This window comes from Centroberyx affinis, unplaced genomic scaffold, assembly GCF_046629955.1.
Source record: "Centroberyx affinis isolate AG114_WGS23_722 - 3 ecotype Tasmania unplaced genomic scaffold, CSIRO-AGI_Caff_v1 ptg000792l_1, whole genome shotgun sequence".
Taxonomy (NCBI): Eukaryota; Metazoa; Chordata; class Actinopteri; order Beryciformes; family Berycidae; genus Centroberyx; species Centroberyx affinis.
The window spans coordinates 126326-145152 of NW_027279398.1; the positions used below are offsets into that span (position 1 = coordinate 126326).

General features: G+C 41.0%; 1 protein-coding gene across 1 annotated transcript; it reads left to right on the forward strand.

Annotated features, from left to right (window-relative positions):
- Positions 1-18480, forward strand: drd2l (dopamine receptor D2 like). The gene is made up of 9 exons (XM_071520322.1): positions 1-11; positions 281-557; positions 10441-10803; positions 11500-11609; positions 13385-13521; positions 15844-16061; positions 16643-16726; positions 16958-17312; positions 18284-18480. Exons 1-9 carry the CDS (start codon positions 1-3, stop codon positions 18478-18480), a joined length of 1752 nt encoding a protein of 583 aa, XP_071376423.1.
- The last annotated feature ends 347 nt before the right edge of the window (positions 18481-18827 follow it).

The following is an 18827-nucleotide window of genomic DNA, read 5'->3' on the forward strand; positions in this document are numbered from 1 at the left end:
ATGCCATTTTGGTAAGTTAGCCTGCTGAAGATCATGAATGCACAAATAAATGATAAGAAAGAAGGCAAAGCCATTCATACTTAAATTGACTTTAACACTTTAATTTTGCTCAATTTGTCACTGCCAGTTTGCTAGCCTGTTGCGCTGAAAAGGTGTCTTTTTTTAGCTCCGCCCACTGAGGTTTAACCCAACCAATAAGATTTCTTCCTCCCAAAAATGTGTGTAGGCTACAACTAAAACTGCGTGGTGGTAGCCCCTTCCCCTCCCTCCCCTCCTGCAGCCCACCCTCCTCCTCCTCCTCCTCCCCCCGCTCCTCCGCCAGCCCGCCGCCGCTCCTCTCCTACTCCTCTTCCCTCTCTTCCTCCTCCTCCTCCTCCTCCCCCCCGCTCCTCCGCCGCTCATCTCCTCTCCTCTCCTCTCCTCTCCTCTCCTCTGACCCCGGCTACCACCAGCCACAGACAGGAGAGAAGGGGAGCAGCTATCCCGGGGCTCGGAGGCGGACCGCTGCGTGTGCGCTGCTCACACTCTGTGCCGAGGTCAAGGTGGGAGTGTCGACCGTAAATTAGTTGACCCAGACGGGCAGGATGCGGCAGCCTGACAGCCAATTTGTCGCCCAGTGTTGTTCCTAAAAGAGGAGAGAGGAGCCGGCTTGAATACAAACACCTCTGCTCGGAGAGGGTAAGTGGGATTTAAACACCGACTTTTATTCTTATGTGTTTTGACCTCTGTCGAATTAGGCGATTGAGTTTATTTTTGTCTGTGCAGAGAACTTATTGCTGTGACTTATTCACATTTAAATGAATAATTAACGGTACTTTTCTTTATATCTGACTTGCTGGTGTAGGCTGCATTATTGGTTTCGGTAAATTATTCTGCCCTCATTAATTAATACTGGAATCAAAACAAGGCTATAAAAATAAACGACATCGTGTTCAAGGAATTACACTCTTTCTGCTAATATAAAGAGTTTGATTTCATAATGAGAACGCCGCCTTTTGAAAAATGTGACACTGTTGTTGGCATGAAATTGAAATTGTCTGTACTCGCAATTAATAACACGTTAGAGAAGTTAATAAGTTTCAGATATTGAGCACTTAACATCAGATAACATTTTTTTTATGTGTAGGGGATATGAATAGGATGCTCCAAGTGGCGATAACCTTTATTAAAAAAATAAATAAATAAATAAATCGCGAATCAAACCCCCCACTCTCTGTTCAATATCTCTCTCTTAGGTTCCTCATAAGTTCCATTATCACTTAAAGTCTTTTATTATGTTACTTTAGGAATGCTCTGTAAAGTCTTTACTATAGCCTCTTGCATTTTAATCATTCAAAATTGGCTTTTATGGATATTTTTATTCTGGAATCTAATGTTTGTCCACTGAAACTTCAAAAAAATAATGATGACGCTCTAAAGGAACAAAATCTCCATAACTATCACATTTCTTAAAGAAATAGCTGAATACTTTGAGCTGAGATTCTCACTTGTGATAATTTCCCTCCGGGGGTCAATAGTAAAAAGGCAGAAAAAGTGCAATTATGTTTGGAAGCATTATCTGAAGATTGCATAAGTTAATTGAAGAAAACTTGAAACTTGAATCACACTGGAATCAATATACCTCACAACATTTCGTGTAGCTTATTATTTGTTTTCATTAAATCAAGATTAAAAGAGCACGATGCAAGATAAAATAAAAAAAGAAATTAAGATGGACCTCTTTGGCAGCGAGCCTCGTGGTTCACTTAATCACTTCACACATTTCTGGAGTAAATAACAGCCAAGCCTGATCAATGAAAGAAAAGTCTACTGAGATGCTTTTGATGCTTTTGATGCTTTGGAGGGTCTTGAATGTTTATACCATCAGTGTCTTAATCCAGATGGTTACAAGCAGTCATATGAGTGAAATTCAACAACAAAGTTATAGGGAGACTTTAACTAGCTTTCACACATCACAAATGAGCAATTTTTCTCAACAGTCCTAGCTCATACTCATATAGTTCTACTGGATTTCCATTTTATATTTTCAAACTCTGCACACTTATTGGGAATAGTCCTTCAAGCTACGGTCCCCTCGTTTTAAATAAAAGATGGAGAGGATGCAAAATTGCCTCTGAATAAATGATGTTTGGTGTTGCTTTGGGGTAGGCTATTGCCGGCGGGTTGATGTCTCATTATGTGACTTTCAGCAATTGGCAGAAGCTTTTAATACATTCTCTCACTCTCTCTCTCTCTCTCTTTTTTTTTACCTTTTGTTAATCTGTCAGTCAAGAAATATGTATGCACATTTGCACCACAGCAGGGTTTCATTCGAGTCCAGCGATTTCGCAGTTTATTAAGAGCAAATAAGAGGGAGCACTTATCAAATGTCACAGGCTGGATCTGTGCGTTCCTCTGTGTGTTTTACCGTCTCTTTGATCACTTTATGACAGATTACTTAATGCAGGAAAGGTCAGTTCAGTTCGGTCGATTTATTTTGATCGTGTACAGATAAACAAACAAATATACAACAAAAACTTGCATGTAAAATGAAATATACGAGACTGTAAATTTATAATAGTAATATTCAGTAAACTAATGTTTTATTGATTATTGTCTGTCTCACTATGTTGCCTTCATTATACATCAATAGACAGACTTATTCTGTTTGACCTAGGATGCTCTTTCTTTAATGATGTGGAGCCAGGTGTTTGCTCTCTCTCTCTCTCTCTCTCTCCCTCTCTGTCTCTTGCTCTGTCTCTCCCTCTCTCTCTCTTTCTCTTTCTCTTTCTCTCTCAGTCTCTCTTTCACTGTCTCTCCCTCTCTCTCTCTCTCTCTCTCTCTCTCTCTCTCTCTGTCTCTTTCTCTGCCTCTCCCTCGCTGTGTCTCTCTCTATCTGTCTCTTTTTATCTCTCTCTCAGTTCAGTCTCTCTCTCTCTCTCTCTCTCTCTCTCTCTCTCTCTCTCCCCGCCCTCCCTCTCATTAATGCTAGCAATCATGTAGGTGTTGGTGATCAAGTGGGCCGTCACAAATCACTGCAAAAGGCATTTCCTCCTAATTAGCACCATTGCTGCTCATTGCGTATACAGGACCACATGGGAGATGTGCAGTTACAGGGCTGAACAGGGAAGAAACGCAGTTTAGCAGCTGTACTTTTGTCATTTCTGTTGTTGCTCCAGATCCCTACTGGGGAGGGGAAGTCACCTGTGAAAAAACATTGCTGTTTCTTATTGCTTGATTGATTACTCCACAAAATAAGAGCATAACATTGTCACCTTTTGATTGGAAAAAATGATTATTCCCATGAATTTTCCTGCAACGCACAACTGAACACGCTACCCAGTAATTGACTAGCTTTGATTGCATGAGGGAGTAATATGGACATTGATTTTTTTTTTTTTTTTCAGAAAGCCACTGGTTGCTTGTTAGAATTATGGGAAAAGTGAGCGGGTGGGGTTGAGAAGTGTGAGACAACAGTGAATATTTTCTCCCCACATCTCAGCAGTGAGCTGATTATCCTGCAGCAGAACATCCACATCATTCCCAGTGGCCACGACTTATTCATGCCTCTCAATGAAAGAAATGAAAGATTTATTGCAGTCCAGCTCGCTCCTTGAGTGAAGCTGGGGCAAAATTTGAAGAAGTCTTTTTTTTTTTTTTTTTTTTTTTAGGGGTGTCAGGGCCAGACAAGGCCAAGGATGTAATAGACCTGTCAAGTGTCTCCAGAGAGAAGCGATAGAGAAGGAGAAATGGGAGATTAGACGGGGGGAGAAGGAGATAAGAGGAAAGGATGGAGGGAGACAGGCTGCTGGATGTTATTGAAGGCGCGATTTAGGCCAGGCTCTCTCGGCGCTGTGCACAAAAGGGCATCAGACAACACAGGTTTGAAAAATAGAGGGTGCCATTTGATTGTCTAGAAGTGAAAAGTGAAATCAAAACAGGAGGCTTTAATCTAATCATGCAGCACATAAAGAAATTACAGGCTTGACTCCCCTGGAAAAAAGAAAGAAGGGGATTTTGATAATTAAGAAAACACAAAAACAGGATATCCATTCCAGTGGCCTAGTTTTGGTATCTGCTTATTAATTAGGGCCAAAGAAAGTCAAGTCACAGCATTTTCACTTTGCAGGCATTTTTCACATAAACGCACTTACTCTTGTGCACATCAATTGTTGAATATAGCAAAACGGGCAGTAGAGTAACAGACTGTCGCTGTTTTATTATGCATTTTACCCCATGCATTTTTAAGCATGTAGTTCAGCAAACCAAATGGTGTACTACAGGCGTACCCCGAGGCACTGAGGGGAACAGATGCAGTAAAGATGGCAAATTAACCATTGCTTCGATCGTAAGTGAGGTTGTTCATGTAAGGAATAATGATTTATTGAACCGCAGGAATTAGGTCTTTGACTCGTGTGCACGACATGACATTAAAGATCCCGTGTTTTAACTTTTTTTTTTTTTTTTTTACAATTTAATACAGTTCCTTGTGGTCTTTAAAAAAACATTTTACAGGGTATAGCAAAAAAAACCCCGCCTAAATCCAGCTTTTGTAATGTGGGTCCCAGCCTCTCAGTGTCTCCATTGTAAAGAACAGGCTTTTTTTCTGTGGCGTGTTACTTTGCGTTGATTGATAATGAACCGCTGCTCTGATTGGTCGCCTCATCGGAGGGTTGAGACTCGGGGAGCGGTTATTCACCTTGGGGCGTTCAAATGCAGATGCTCAGCCCTGAGCGATGTTATAAGTAGAGTTGTTCCGATACCGATACCAGTATCGGAAATGCCTCCGATACAGCCTAAAATGCTGGATCGGGTATCGGCGAGTACGCGAGTCTATGCACCGATCTGATATCATGTAATTTATTAGCCCCGAAAAAAAATCTACTTTAAAGTAGTTTCACCCGGATAAAACAGCCGTTTTCCTGCAATTTATTAAAGGAACTGTTATTTATTCCTAGATTTATTTAGTTTTTAAGTTGCTGTTACACTACTGTTTTTTACTGTTACTGTACTATTTAAAATTTTAAATGTCTTTTATTTTACTAAATTGTGGCTGCACTTTAACAGTTTTTTAAAGGAATTGTTATTTATTCCTACATTTATTTATTTATGTTCTTTTTCAGTTATGACTGACTGTCAAACTAGATAATAAAAGAAAGTTCTATGGCATTCATTCTCTGTATGTATTTGTTCATGTTTTACAAAGGGTTTAACCTGAGCCAGGCCATACAACAATGATAGCAATCACATCCATACAGGGTTAGTAGTATACAGCTGTTAAAAAATAATAATAATATATATATATATTTTTTAACGTACTGGTATCGGATCGGTATCGGCCGATACGCAATGTTCAGGTATCAGAATCGGTATCGGGAAGGAAAAAATGGTATTGGAACATCTCTAGTTATAAGGGCTCCAAATCCAAACATCTTGCAGAATCACATGATTTTTAATTAAGGAAACTGTGGAAAGTTAGGGATTTCACATGTTCTCGGCTATTAGATACAGTGACAAAATGCTTATGTATGGAAGGGCAAGGAAACGGTTTTGTTCAATATGGGCCCTTTAAAGCTAATAGTTTTGAGTTTTGATTTGAGTTTTCAATTAACACTGATTAAAATAGTTTTCTGTATCATTAATGAGCTGTCTGCTATTTTCCATGTCCTTAGTAAACTGTACCGATAGATTTGAACCCAATGTCAGTGTCCCACACCTTTTTGTCTCCAAACAGGTTATGTCAGATTGTTTTGAATCTAAAAGGTCTCGTTATGGTCTTGTTGTTGGCTTGCCTTGCTTTCTCAATACAACATCTAGCCCTGGGATTCTACTGAAGTAGCTTTTAGACTGTTGAATTCCCTTCTGTTATTGCAAGTTGAGATCAAGGTTCAGTGTCCTGTTGTCGGCAGCGTGTTTGAGTCTGCATGAATTCCTGAGCGATGGCACGACTCTCTGAATCGGCTGAGCGTCCTTTGTGCTTCGACTCAAGTGGACTTTGCTCTTTCCATGAAAATGGACGTGAATCTGTACCGAAAATGTTAAGGTTACCGATGAGCAACAGTGGCAAAGTTGCTGCCTCAGTGTAGCTGCTTTAATCACACAGGAACATTTTGTATCCTCACAACATCTCTCCTGGGTCTCGCTTTGTTGCCCGTTGCTGGGACAACGCCACCCCGTAAAAAAATTTGTGAAATGAGCTCACACTGAGATTACTTGTTGTGGACATGAATTATGTGAGCATTACATTCCTCCACCATGAAAGGATTATGTGACACTCTCACATTTTGGACATGCTATTTTCACCTATTTGTCATGTGAGTTTGGTTAACGTCAGGGTAAGGGTTTGGTCATGTTTACATAAAAGTTAAAAGTTAAAAATTCACTCGCAACAGAAAACTTATTGCCATGAGTTGGGAACTGAACCTGTAACTTTATTTTGATAAGTGCAATATAAATAAATTGTATTATTATGATATATTATTGTACGTTATCCTTTCGGTGGTGGTGGGGAAACTTATTTCTCTCACTTTTCAAAAACTTACCTCGTGTGTCATCACCCTTACAATGCAAGAAAAAATGGGAAACTTTCATGGTGATTGAAGGTGTGGAAGACAGTCAGGAAGGAAGGATATGCAGTATGGGAAGTGAATGGGTCTGTTCTTGTGGGCTTCAAGGTGACAGATTCATTGCGTTCAGACAGAATGTGTGGTATAGATATTGTCAGTCAAAGAAATATCACAAGGAGTATGCTGTAAAACGAGATGGTGAGCTGTGCCAATGATAGACAAAAACTGTCTACAGCTACACTTGTTTTAATGTGGCTTATCATTCGATCGATGCCTGGATAGGTCTGAACACAGAAAATTGGACTTTGCAATCAGATTTACAAAACCAGATATGATTTGAGTTCTATGTATGTAGTTTGCGTATGGATGCAGTCCAGCCCCGATGCGCATACAAGCAATATAAGAAGATGGAGACGGACAGTGGGGGACAAAAGCAATGCAGACATCAGTTTAAAATTCATTCATTCAACAATTATTCTCAGGTCAAGTGTGCACATACAGCGATGTGATCTCATAAAATCCAACCTTATCAATCAGATCTGAAAAAATCACATCGAAATGACAAGTGTAGCCTTAGGCAGCTAGTTACTGCTCTTGTGCAGGCTAAGTTTCAGCTGTGTGTGTGTGTGTGTGTGTGTGTGTGTGTGTGTGTGTGTGTGTGTCTGTCTGTGTGTGTGTGTGTGTGTGTTTGTGCCTGTGTCTGTGTGTTTGCAGGCGTGTACTGTAGCTTTGCTTTGGTGGCCATGTGTGAAATTGAATTGTTATCTCATACCAGGGGGTCATTGCTCCCTGCTTTGAAGGGAAACTAATTAATTGATCTCTGCAATAGCCTTCTCCATGACATCATCCTACTTGTGTAGCAGGGCATATGCAGTCCAAGTACACATGATCTCAACCTCGCAAACATGCAAAAAACAACACAAAAAAACACAACAAAAGTTTCCATTCTGCTTGCATATTGCTGTCAACAGAGGTTCTTTTGGGCTATTGTCACGAACAAATATATCATTTAGATCCTGTGTTTTATAATGTTGAGTCAGCTCACACCTGTGCAAGCGCCACATTGCGTTGCTGTAGAAAAGTGTTTATTGTCTTTTATTACTTGGAGGGTGGAAACTTGGTTGGGGAAATTACCCGTAGTTTGAAGTGTTGTAATGTAGAATCAAAGCGTTCGCTCAAGAATGGCAGATAGTACATTTTTTGTTGCTGGAAGGCACTTTTCTTGAGTCTCATCCCTGTTAAAATCACGATTCCCTGCTGTAAAATGGAGTAACGACACCACATGCTCATCATAGACCCATAAAATGTCTCTACAGTTGTCCGCCATTTCATCAGAGCCAAAAGTAATAACTCCTACACAAGAAACTCCTTCTCCATGTGTTGCATTGCTGTAAACAGCGACGCCCAAACGTAATCAACGAAGCTGCTCAATGAACTATCGAGCCCAATAGAAAGCAATTGCTGCAAGACATGGGGAACTTGTTCAACTATAAAAGGATTAATTAGACTACAGTTTAAAGTTGACTTGTCCTCAATTATCCAGCACTAAAGTGGAAGCTCCTATCTGCTATCCATATTAAAGGGACACTGAAGGTCAGCTTTGACTTACTGGACAGTATGTTATTCCTATGTCCTAGGACAATTGGACCTATATTATATACTATATACCATACTAAAGTCTGACGTATGACAAACAGTAGAGAATACTTGATCCTGTCTGCTAATCTGTGATGCTGTCATACCAATGTGATGGAAAAGATAGCTAGATCTACTATAATTTTGCTAGTGTAAATCTATTTCAACTATTTTCAACTGTAATTAGAATTTAGATAATTTGTCTGTCATTTACACATCAGAGAGATTAGTTGCAATCCCAATCCCTGGGGGAACGTTGTGTTTACATGATGATAATAATAATAATAATAATAATAATGACAAGAAGAAGAGGTGAATTTCCTGGCGAGGATCATTCGGACTGAACTAAACCACAATAATGACGTCTGAATTCTACCCTTTAATTGTTCCACTGAGTCAAATCAATACCTACCCGTATGAAATCAATACACGTGCCACATGGGATAATATCCAGTGGTGCGAGGTCAACAGGTGCCTGGAAACGCCAGGATAGCTTATTGACTTGTTAGACTCAACATGTCTGGAATATCTAGTGTTGTGCCTGTGAGACAGACGTGATGACGAGTTGGAGGTTTTTTTTGTGGGGGGCGGGACTGAGTCGGTGAAAGATATTAACAAATTCCTTTACAACCTTGGGAGTGACAGGAGAGTTGGCGCAGGAGAGATTCTGCGTGTCAGTAGGCCATTTCAACTTCCTGTCACCGATTAATATTTTATGCAGCTTTTTGCATGCTATTATGCGAACGGTGTCAGCCCAGAGACAGGTCAGTTCGGTTCAGCCGTTCAGGAGACGGGTGAGAATATCCTCATGATCTCTTCCCCGTCTGTGTGGAATAGCCTGCAGAAAGAGTGGAAACCTTCAGGAACTGGTTGCTTCTGGTGAGTTTCATGGACTACAGAAGATCGATCGGAAATTTGAGCTTTTTTTGATTAAGTTGTTTTAGGACTGTTTCTCTGTGTTCCTCCTCTCTCTCTCTCTCTCTCTCTCTCTCTCTCTCTCTCTCTCTTACTTTTTGTCTTTTTGTATTTTGTGTATTCTATGTATTTTATTTTACGGCAAATTCCTATCAAGTTTGTTGACAAGTTTGTTGACAATTGTCTGTTACTTACCATGATATGTTTTCATTACTATAGAGCTGCAACGATTAATCGATTAATCGATTAGTTGTCAACTATTAAATTAATCGCCAACTATTTTGATAATCGATTAATCGGTTTGAGTAATTTTTTAAGAAAAATAAGTCAAAATTATCTGATTCCAGCTTCTTAAATGTGAATATTTTCTGGTTTCTTTACTCCTCTATGACAGTAAACTGAATATCTTTGGGTTGTGGACAAAACAAGACATTTGAGGACGTCATCTTGGGCTTTGGGAAACACTGATCGACATTTTTCACCATTTTCTGACATTTTATAGACCAAACAACTAATCGATTAATCGAGAAAATAATCGACAGATTAATCGACAATGAAAATAATCGTTAGTTGCAGCCCTACATTACTATTATGCCTGGAACCAAATGTGCTGCTGCTTTATTGACCAGGTCTCCTTCATAAAGGAGATCCATCATCTTAAACAGATTAACTTGGAATAAAAGTTAAAGATGCTTTGTGTAACATTTTTAAACATGAATACAGTATATCATTGTCAAATTCATTGTAATACCTTGGTATGATTACTACCATGGTTGAGGTCTTTGGTATTGCCTCTATCTCATGCCGGTGGTATTGTTAGTGCTAGTGTTTCTCAAAATTAACAGCACATACACATACAAGGATAAGTTAGGATCATTTTCTCATCTGTCTGTCACTTCACTTTCACCATCTGCCATTGCAAGGAACTTTAAAAGCTTTAGCTCTATTTGCACCGGAAGAACAGCGCACTCTACCTGTTTTGTGCCATAAAGAAATCTCAGTTTTGTGCCATAAAGCAATCCAGCAGATTTCCGGCAAAATGCGAACCGGTGACACACAGTGTAAAATACAGTGTAGAGGCCAGTAGAGGCTGCCAATCTTGTCGGCAATTATTCTTATTTGTTCACAGTAATTATACTAATGTCTCAAAATTGATACGGTCATGATTTATTGATGCTAAAAAGCTGCACTTTGCCCCTTCAAGTAAAGGTTAAAAACAGGTTAGATATTACAAAATATGATGGAAAGACAGGGTGAAAGGTACACCGGGAAGTTTTTAAACAGTCCCAACTTTTGAACTGGGTCTGGTTACATCTCTCTGCCTCTGTCTGCTCTCCACTTCCAGACCGGTCATGTCCACTGGAGCGAGATCATGACTTTTCTCAACGAGACGGTCGAGACCTCCCCCTCCCCCTCATCCCTCCCTTTCTCCTTCCCCGATCATAATTTCTCCATATTCCTCACCCATGACCCTTCGCTCTCCTCAAACTGCACCAGCCCTCCGTCTCCTTCCTCTCCTCCGTACAACTTCTACGCGGTGCTGCTGGTGCTGGTCATCTTCTGCGTGGTGTTCGGCAACGTGCTGGTGTGCGTGGCGGTGTCGCGGGAGCGCGCCCTGCAGACCACCACCAACTACCTCATCGTCTCCCTGGCTGTGTCCGACCTGCTGCTGGCCACGCTGGTCATGCCCTGGGGCGTCTACCTGGAGGTGTGTGAGCATGTGTTCGTCTATTTCTGTACATGGCGGTGTGTGTGTGTGTGTGTGTGTGTGTATTTCTGTTGTATTCATTCCTTCATTGTATTTCTGTATTGTGCACACTCTGAGAATTTTTCTTGCTCATTGGGAAATGCATATTAAATAGACCTGTATCTAGGCTTGGACGATATCCAAAATGTAATATCGCGGTGCTGTCCCTTCCAAATATCGCGATATACAATATTATCGCGGTCGGTCGGGGGGCGTTTTTTTTTTTTTTTTTTTTTTTTTTGTATTTTCTTTTGTTTCTTCTTATTTCTTCTTCTCTAAATTACATCACATTTCTAGGCTAGAGGAGGGGGAGAGGGGGCAATATTTGATGCCGTTATTCGATACCGCAAAAAATATGGCGATATTTCTGGAATATCACGATATTCGATATTATCAAATATAAGCCCAAGCCTACCTTAACCTATATCCCAGTGTTTTATCCACAACCATATGCGTAATAGAGAGAGTCTCTCTTTACACCTTGCATTAACTTACAACTTGATTGTATCCATCTATATTTAGAGTGGTTGTTTTTGTTTTGTTTTTCAAAATGAGTCAAGGAATTAATGTCCTGAATAAGTATGGAACTTTGCAAATGTAAATGAAGGAACCGTGTATTAAACATACCATCTTTGATTTTGTGTTCTTGTCATGCAGGTGGTGGGAGAGTGGCGCTTCAGCCTCATCCACTGTGACATCCTGTTGACTCTGGACGTCATGATGTGCACCGCCAGTATCCTCAACCTCTGCGCCATCAGCATCGATAGGTGCGCTTTCCTTCTTTTCTCTCTGCTTTTCCGCTGTACAATCTTTTCCTTTCGTGTCTCCTCTTACTTACTAGACACGCTCTCTCCCTCCTCCCCTCTTCTTCACACTTTATCTCTCCCTCCAAAGTTTCCTTTCAGCAAGACAAGAAGTTAGCTGATGATGGATGATTTCGTCATGGCCCTGTGGCTTTTTATCTGGAACGAAGACGATAATAGCAGAGATGATAGTAAATCAATATGTGATTTCTTTGCTTTGTACTCCCTTAACCTTGATCCTGATTGGTGCTGGTATTTTTTCTCCCTTACTGAGAATGGAGGGGTAAACAAAGAAAAGTCAACACACACACACACACACCCACACACACACGTCCTCTGAGAACTTTGAAGATGCGTCCAGTATCCAGCTATCAATATGGAACTACAGAATGGGATTCCCACCTAATCATCTGTTTGTTGTTCACAAGGTAATAGAGGTTTGCACTTTGACTTTCAACATCCAGTGAAATCAATAGTGTTCAGTCTCATCCTTCATGGATCAAGGAGACTGAGAGGTTTGATGATCTTTTTTGCGGATCCACCGGGAGGCGACCAGACTGTCTGCAGCTGCGTCCTAATTCCTCTGACACACTGACGCACCGAGGATGCACCGGTTTAGACTTGAACTGTCTTAATAATTGTGCGGTTTGGTACAGTAATTCAGGTTAGAATGCTTTTTGAAGCCGTAGTTATTGTACTGTATGTGACAGATGGTTTATACACTACCAGTCAAAAGTCTGGACACACCACATTTTTCTTTATTTGTACTATTTTCCCCATTTTAGAATAAAAGGAAAGACATCAGAGCTATGAAATAACACAAATGAAATTATGCAGTGACCAAAAAAGTGTTCAACAAATCAAAACTATCTTATATTTTAGATTCTTTAAAGTAGCCACCCTTTGCCTTGATGGAAAGGCAAAGGCTTTGTAAAAAAAATTCATACATCAGAAGAAATGACTTTAAGATGATGAAAACTGTTACTGATACTGTTCATTTTGCATTATGTAGATTTTCCTTTTTTTCTTTTTTCAGGATTTACACATTAAAATGCACTACTTAGAATTGCACTACTTCAGAATTAGTCTCAAATCTAAATTCCCCTCTAAATTCTGTCCTCTAGAAGTTGACCATGAGAATGTTTCAGAATTTTTTAACATCAAGAAATGCCATTCCAACGCTCGCAAACTGCATATTGCAGATTTCTTCACACCTGGATCAACAAAGCATTCCTGGAAATTGTGTCTATTGAAAATCGAGTTGCACAAGTACAGAGCCTTGGGTAACTCTGGCTCTTTGCTTGTGTCCCTGACCCTCTGCCCGCTGCTGGGATTACAGCAGCTCACTGCAGAAAACTGCTCACACCTGCGTTTACAGCACAGGACGCTTTGCTTTAATTGGTTTTGACATGCTGGCAGTTGTGGGCTTTTTCGTCACTGCGCCTATGAAACTGGAAATGACAGCTTTTGTCTGTGTGTGGGGTAGCGGAGGGAAACTGGGAATTGTTCGTCACTGTACATGATGATCATGAGTGTTTGTTTGTTTGTTTGTTTACTTTAAGATATGTGTGTACATGAGGGATACTGCCTGAAGATGCGTTGATATGTGTTTACTCTGTGTTGGATTATGCATGCAAATACATGCACTGTGTCTGTGTGTGCGCTTTTGTGTGTGAGACGCATGTTAATGTGTTAATCTGTGTGTGTGTGTGTGTGTGTGCGTGTGTGTACACTTGCAGATACACAGCGGTGGCCATGCCCATGCTGTACAACACCAGATACAGTTCCCGGAGGAGAGTGGCGGTGATGATTGCTGTTGTGTGGTTCCTCTCCTTCGCCATCTCCTGCCCTTTACTGTTTGGACTCAACAACACTGGTAACAACGCAGTCTGCTTTCTACTCTCTTGTTCTCTCTCCACTTACAAGTTAAAGGGTTGCTATAGCTCAATCCAGGCTGAGTCAAGTGTTTTTGCAAGATGACATGTAAAGCTGCTGTGTGTAGCATTTTAACATCAATAAATCAGTAACACAGTAGTATATTTACCAAAAACAAACCAGACTATCAATGAGATGATTTGTCAGCCTCTACTCTGCATTTTACATTGTGAGCCACCGGGTTGGATTTGGTGGGAAATCTGATGGATTGCATGTGAAAACTTTTCAGACACTACACATGCATTGGTAACCACTGCCAACCATCCTCCTTCATATGTTCTGCTATAATATGGAATGGAAATGGTACGGATGGTAGAAAATATAGATAAGCTATTGTTATTTTCTGAACAAACATGTCGAATTGTACTATGAATAAATCATTCAATAAATAATTAAATACAAACCCAGCAGTCATAAAAACAAGTCAAAATAGTTTTTGTTTTTTTGTTTGTTTTATTTACAAATGGATCAAAAAAGGATTGAGTCTAAAACAAGTCTGAGACTGACACTCTATCTGTTCTCATGTATGCTAATTTGGACATAGAAGATTGTGTGCTTCATTGCTAGTTTAATCCATACCTCTTAAGTGATTTTTTTGAATTAGCAATGTTCTTTCTTCGTGTTTCATCGTCATCTTCAAGATTCAACTTACTAATGTGCAGTTTGTAGAGTTTTACCATGTACATTTACATATGTGCACACGCACACACACGTGCACAGCCACTGCAATATCCTGGTCCATCTGTCCCTGAATTTGATTCTCACACGTTGATGAGATGCTAAATGCATAATCAGTCCCAAACATCTGTTTAATTAAAATGCTGAACTATGCAGCAAATGAGCACGCTATAAGTCAATAGTAAACACAGTAAACACAGATACATAGACTGTTCAGTAACATCTCCAGTTTCCATATTCCTTACTCATTGCCTTTCGATAGACCATGTTGAATCATCACTGAATGACAGGTGATGTCTGCCCATGTCAGCAGACAAGTGGGAACACTTAATCCTTGGCTATTTGTTGTCTCATTTGAGATGTATGTATGTTGTGGGAAAAGTAGTGAGAGCGAAGATGCTTGGCACCTAAGCACCTACCTTAATGAAGGCAGTGAAGAGGGCCTTAAGCTGCAAATGTGTCTGCATTGAGCTCAAAGGAAACCACTTGAACTGAAGTGGAAAACAAGTAATGTGAAAGTTACCATTTGGCAGCTTCAGTTTCACTACAAACACATCAAGAGCTGATATACAGATTTCTTTCTTTCTTATTTTTTTCCAGTAATGGATTTCCCGTAATAAATAATTCATAGTAATTCTTTTGAGGATTGCCATTCTATTCCTCTGCCTCTGAAGGAATGTGCTTTAAGTGTTGGACTGACAGTGAAATTGTTTTATTCCATTAGGTTGACAAGATGAATAGTGAAGGTTTTGAAGTTTCTGGACTTTGGAGCATCCCTACCTTTCAAATATTTCTTCATGTCACTGAAAGGTTTTAAAGTCACAACGAAGCGGCATTTCGATGGCATCTTTCTTGCTTCTCTTACTTGTTGCGTTTCTGGTCGAAACAGGGTGTAGGAGAGCGGGACGTAAAGTGGGGAGGGACGGTTCAAAAGTGGCTGGACTGGACCATAACAAATGGAAAGAGAAAGGCAGTTAAGCCCATCGCATAGACAGTGTAGTTGGTGAAGCAATCCACTGTGAAACACTTTTGTGCAACATCATGAGCTGTCACAAATTCCAGATTCTTCAAAATGAGTTGCAGGTTTTATGTGATAGGAGTGGTGGAGGAAGGGGGACTGTTCAAAAATCTGGGATGGTATTATTAGTTTTTATGTTGTGTTTTATGCTTACTGGTTAGAAATGCTGCAAAAATACACTGTTTTCCAGGCAGTAAAGGTAATGGGATCTTGATATAGAAATTGTGTACATTGTTTTAAATTTAGTGTTAGAAATGTACATTATGGTATGGAGAATTATAGCTAGCACAGATTAAAAAGTCATTTTTAATTTCTATGTGACTTTAATAAAAGGATTTAAGAACTTGGGCCTAAAAAATCATGATCAAGCCCTCACTGATGATGGAAGAAAAACCTTTGATAGTTCAGAGTAATGAAATTTTGTGATTTTTCTTGTGTAATTTATTCCTTCATATTAGGGAAATTCCATCCAGCCTCTTAAGTTTAGTTTATATGAAGTCTCAACTTTTTCCTCTCTCCTCTCCTCTCCTCTCCTCTCCTCTCCTCTCCTCCTCTTCTCTCCATTAGCAGGCCGGGAGGGGACCAATTGCAGCTTTGCCGACCCGGCCTTTGTGGTGTACTCGTCTGTAGCCTCCTTCTACGTTCCCTTCATCGTAACCTTGCTGGTGTACGCGCAGATCTGCGTGGTGCTGCGCAGACGAGGCCGACGCACCGCCCCTCCTCGCAGACACGGCCTGCACCCTCAGGCGGGGGCCGAGGCCGGCGAAGGCCATCGACACAGGAAGGTACAGCTGCAAAGTCAGGAAGCTGTTTCGATTGTTCTAAATTCACCACTAAAACCTTTTCACATTTCAGATCCTTTCACAATGCATTATGTTCTCCCAGACCTTTCCAAGCCAGCATTTTGACATTGGCCCAACCTGCTACCTGCATCGTTTTGTGAAATTAGGACTTAAAGATCTTTCTGATATCAGTTCAAAAGTTTCCAAAGCTGTTTTAATGCGAATTTCATTGTGCCATCATATCATATTATGAAAATGTTGTGCTTGTTTTGGTTAATGTTGAACTTCATCCTGCACTTCCGGCATGCTGCTGGGTTTTGATGTGTATTTTGACAGTTTGGATTTCCATAAACAAGAAGCAGCATTCCAATTCTTGTCATTGTCAGGTAAAAACCTCATAACTCCAATGTTGGAGATTTTTTATGTTTTAATTTAAATTGAAGGATTACATGGTCTTCTATGGGTTGAGAAAGTTCTACAAACCTTGGGCTTAAACCTTTCAAAACCCATTGGATAAACTGAAAAATGCATGATCGTCAAGCTAAAACCAAGACTGTTCTTCTGTGCTCCTTCTTCCCTCTCAGAATAAGTGTACACACCCAGAGGATGTGAAGCTGTGCACCCTGATCCTGAGGCCGCCTACCGCGCCCCCCCAACGCAAGAAAGTGGTGAGTCTTCTGAACAAAGCGAGGAGTGATACAGCAGAACAATGGAACTTTCTCTTTACTTTCACATTTCTCTTTTCCTCGTCCACTCCGGCTCTCTCACTGTCCCAAACGTCCCAAATGTCTTCTTAATTCATCCTCATTTCTCCTCTACAATCACGTATCCACGCCTTTCTTTGTCCTCCCACCACCTGCCTCCCTCACCACCCGCCTTCCTCCCTCTCTGTCTGTCAGACTCTGGTGAAGGAGGCGGTGGTGCACCCCCTCGAAGTGGAGCCGGGTCGATTCCTGTCCCAGACCGAACAGAGCCTGGCTCCTCCCCCTGCTCCCCAGCCCGCCTCCCACTCGGGACGCGCCAAGATATCCTTATCCGTCTCGGTCGGACCCGCCCCCGTTCTGCCCTCCACCGTGACGCGGTCGGCCCTCACGCCTCGCCCCCCCACCCTGGAGGACGGCATGAGGGGCCGAGAGGGATGGAGGGAGCGCAACGGAGGCAGAGACAAAGGGGGGATCGCTAAGGAGAGGGTGAGAGGGAGGCTGTCCCAGCAGAAGGAGCGGAAGGCGACGCAGATGCTCGCTATTGTGCTTGGTGAGACAAAAACAGAGATGAATTGATTAGGTGTCAATCTGCAGTCCATGTAGTACAGAATTTGGGTTAATTGAGTTTGCACCAAAACAACGTAATACACCTACACTATATATTATAGTCTGTGTAGGCACACAAAACTGCCTGTGTGTATGAACAAAACTTGTATGTGTGTTCATGAGTATGTGAGCAAAGCAAGATATGTACCTTTGACATCTTCAAATCAGAGGCAGAGAGAGTAAATCCACTTTAACTCAATTTACCCACCATGTTACAGTATTTGGTAGAAACTCACCTTTGTTTTCAAGTTTATATCTTTATGATATTGCCTAATCTCACGATATTGTTGTAAGTAGTTTCAGCCCTGTTCATTAATATAACCTGGAGACATCAAGTGATTTTGTAATAATTCTGGAGATTGTCAGTAACTTGAATCCCATGTGAATCTGACATGTCTGTCATTTCCAAAGTAAAAGTTCCAGCACAAAATATCTTTCATATTTTGGTGAAGACAGAGGGCAGAGGTGATAATACTGATCCCATAGGAATTGAACTCCAGTTAAGTCAGCCACAATTTGTTTTTGGCACATGATTTATTTTTCTTCTTTTTCCAGAAATGGGATTTCTCTCTTTTTCCTGTCATAAAAATGGAGGCAGTAGTGGAATTTATGTAGGAAGGTTTTGAATGCATTATGGGCACTTCAATAAATCAGCAGGTGACAAATTGTAAAATCTGGACCGTAAGCAGTACAGTTGTATCCAAGGCACTGGTGATTTCTGAGAATTTAATTATCCTGTGCGAATGCATTATACAAAACTCAGAGACTCATTAACTAATTTTTTTTCATTAACTACATGAAGTCCCTACATGATAACAATATAGTCCTGTGTGAACAAGGCTAAAGACACACACACACACACATACATCCAGACACATCCTCTAATCCATGCCCTGTCCTGTCCTCTTTCCCAAGGTGTGTTCATCATCTGCTGGCTGCCGTTCTTCCTGACCCATGTGCTGAAGGCCCACTGCAGGAGCTGCTGCATCTCCCCCTCCCTGTACAGCGCCGTCACCTGGCTGGGCTACCTGAACAGCGCCGTCAACCCCGTCATCTACACCACCTTCAACATCGAGTTTCGCAAAGCCTTCATCAAGATCCTGCACTGCTGAGAGTAGGAGGGATGAGAAGCGTCAACTGTCAAGAAAAAAAAAAAAAAAAAGAACAAGCACGATGTGGGTTTGAGAGTAGAGGTGAGAGAGAGGACAAAGAGAGAAAGAGTGAGAGATTGATTGATAGACAGACTGAATGAGTGACGGTGAGAAATAGAAACAGAGAATCAAGACATTGAGGGCGGTTTTGATAGACGGCACGGGGGAGATGAGACAACGGACATGAAAGAGCGATGAGTCGGAGTGATATGCGGTTGAAAATGAGAGACGAGAGAAATGTAAACAGAAAGAGAGAATAGAATACAGAGAGAGGGAACGACAGAGGCATCTAGAGGGATGCAAAAATT

What these genes read in the sequence shown, in the direction of transcription:
- drd2l (XM_071520322.1), top strand. An exon ending in CCCCCCAACGCAAGAAAGTG is followed by an intron (nt 16,727 to 16,957) that starts GTGAGTCTTCTG and finishes TCTGTCTGTCAG; the next exon opens with ACTCTGGTGAAGGAGGCGGT. An exon ending in GATGCTCGCTATTGTGCTTG is followed by an intron (nt 17,313 to 18,283) that starts GTGAGACAAAAA and finishes CTCTTTCCCAAG; the next exon opens with GTGTGTTCATCATCTGCTGG.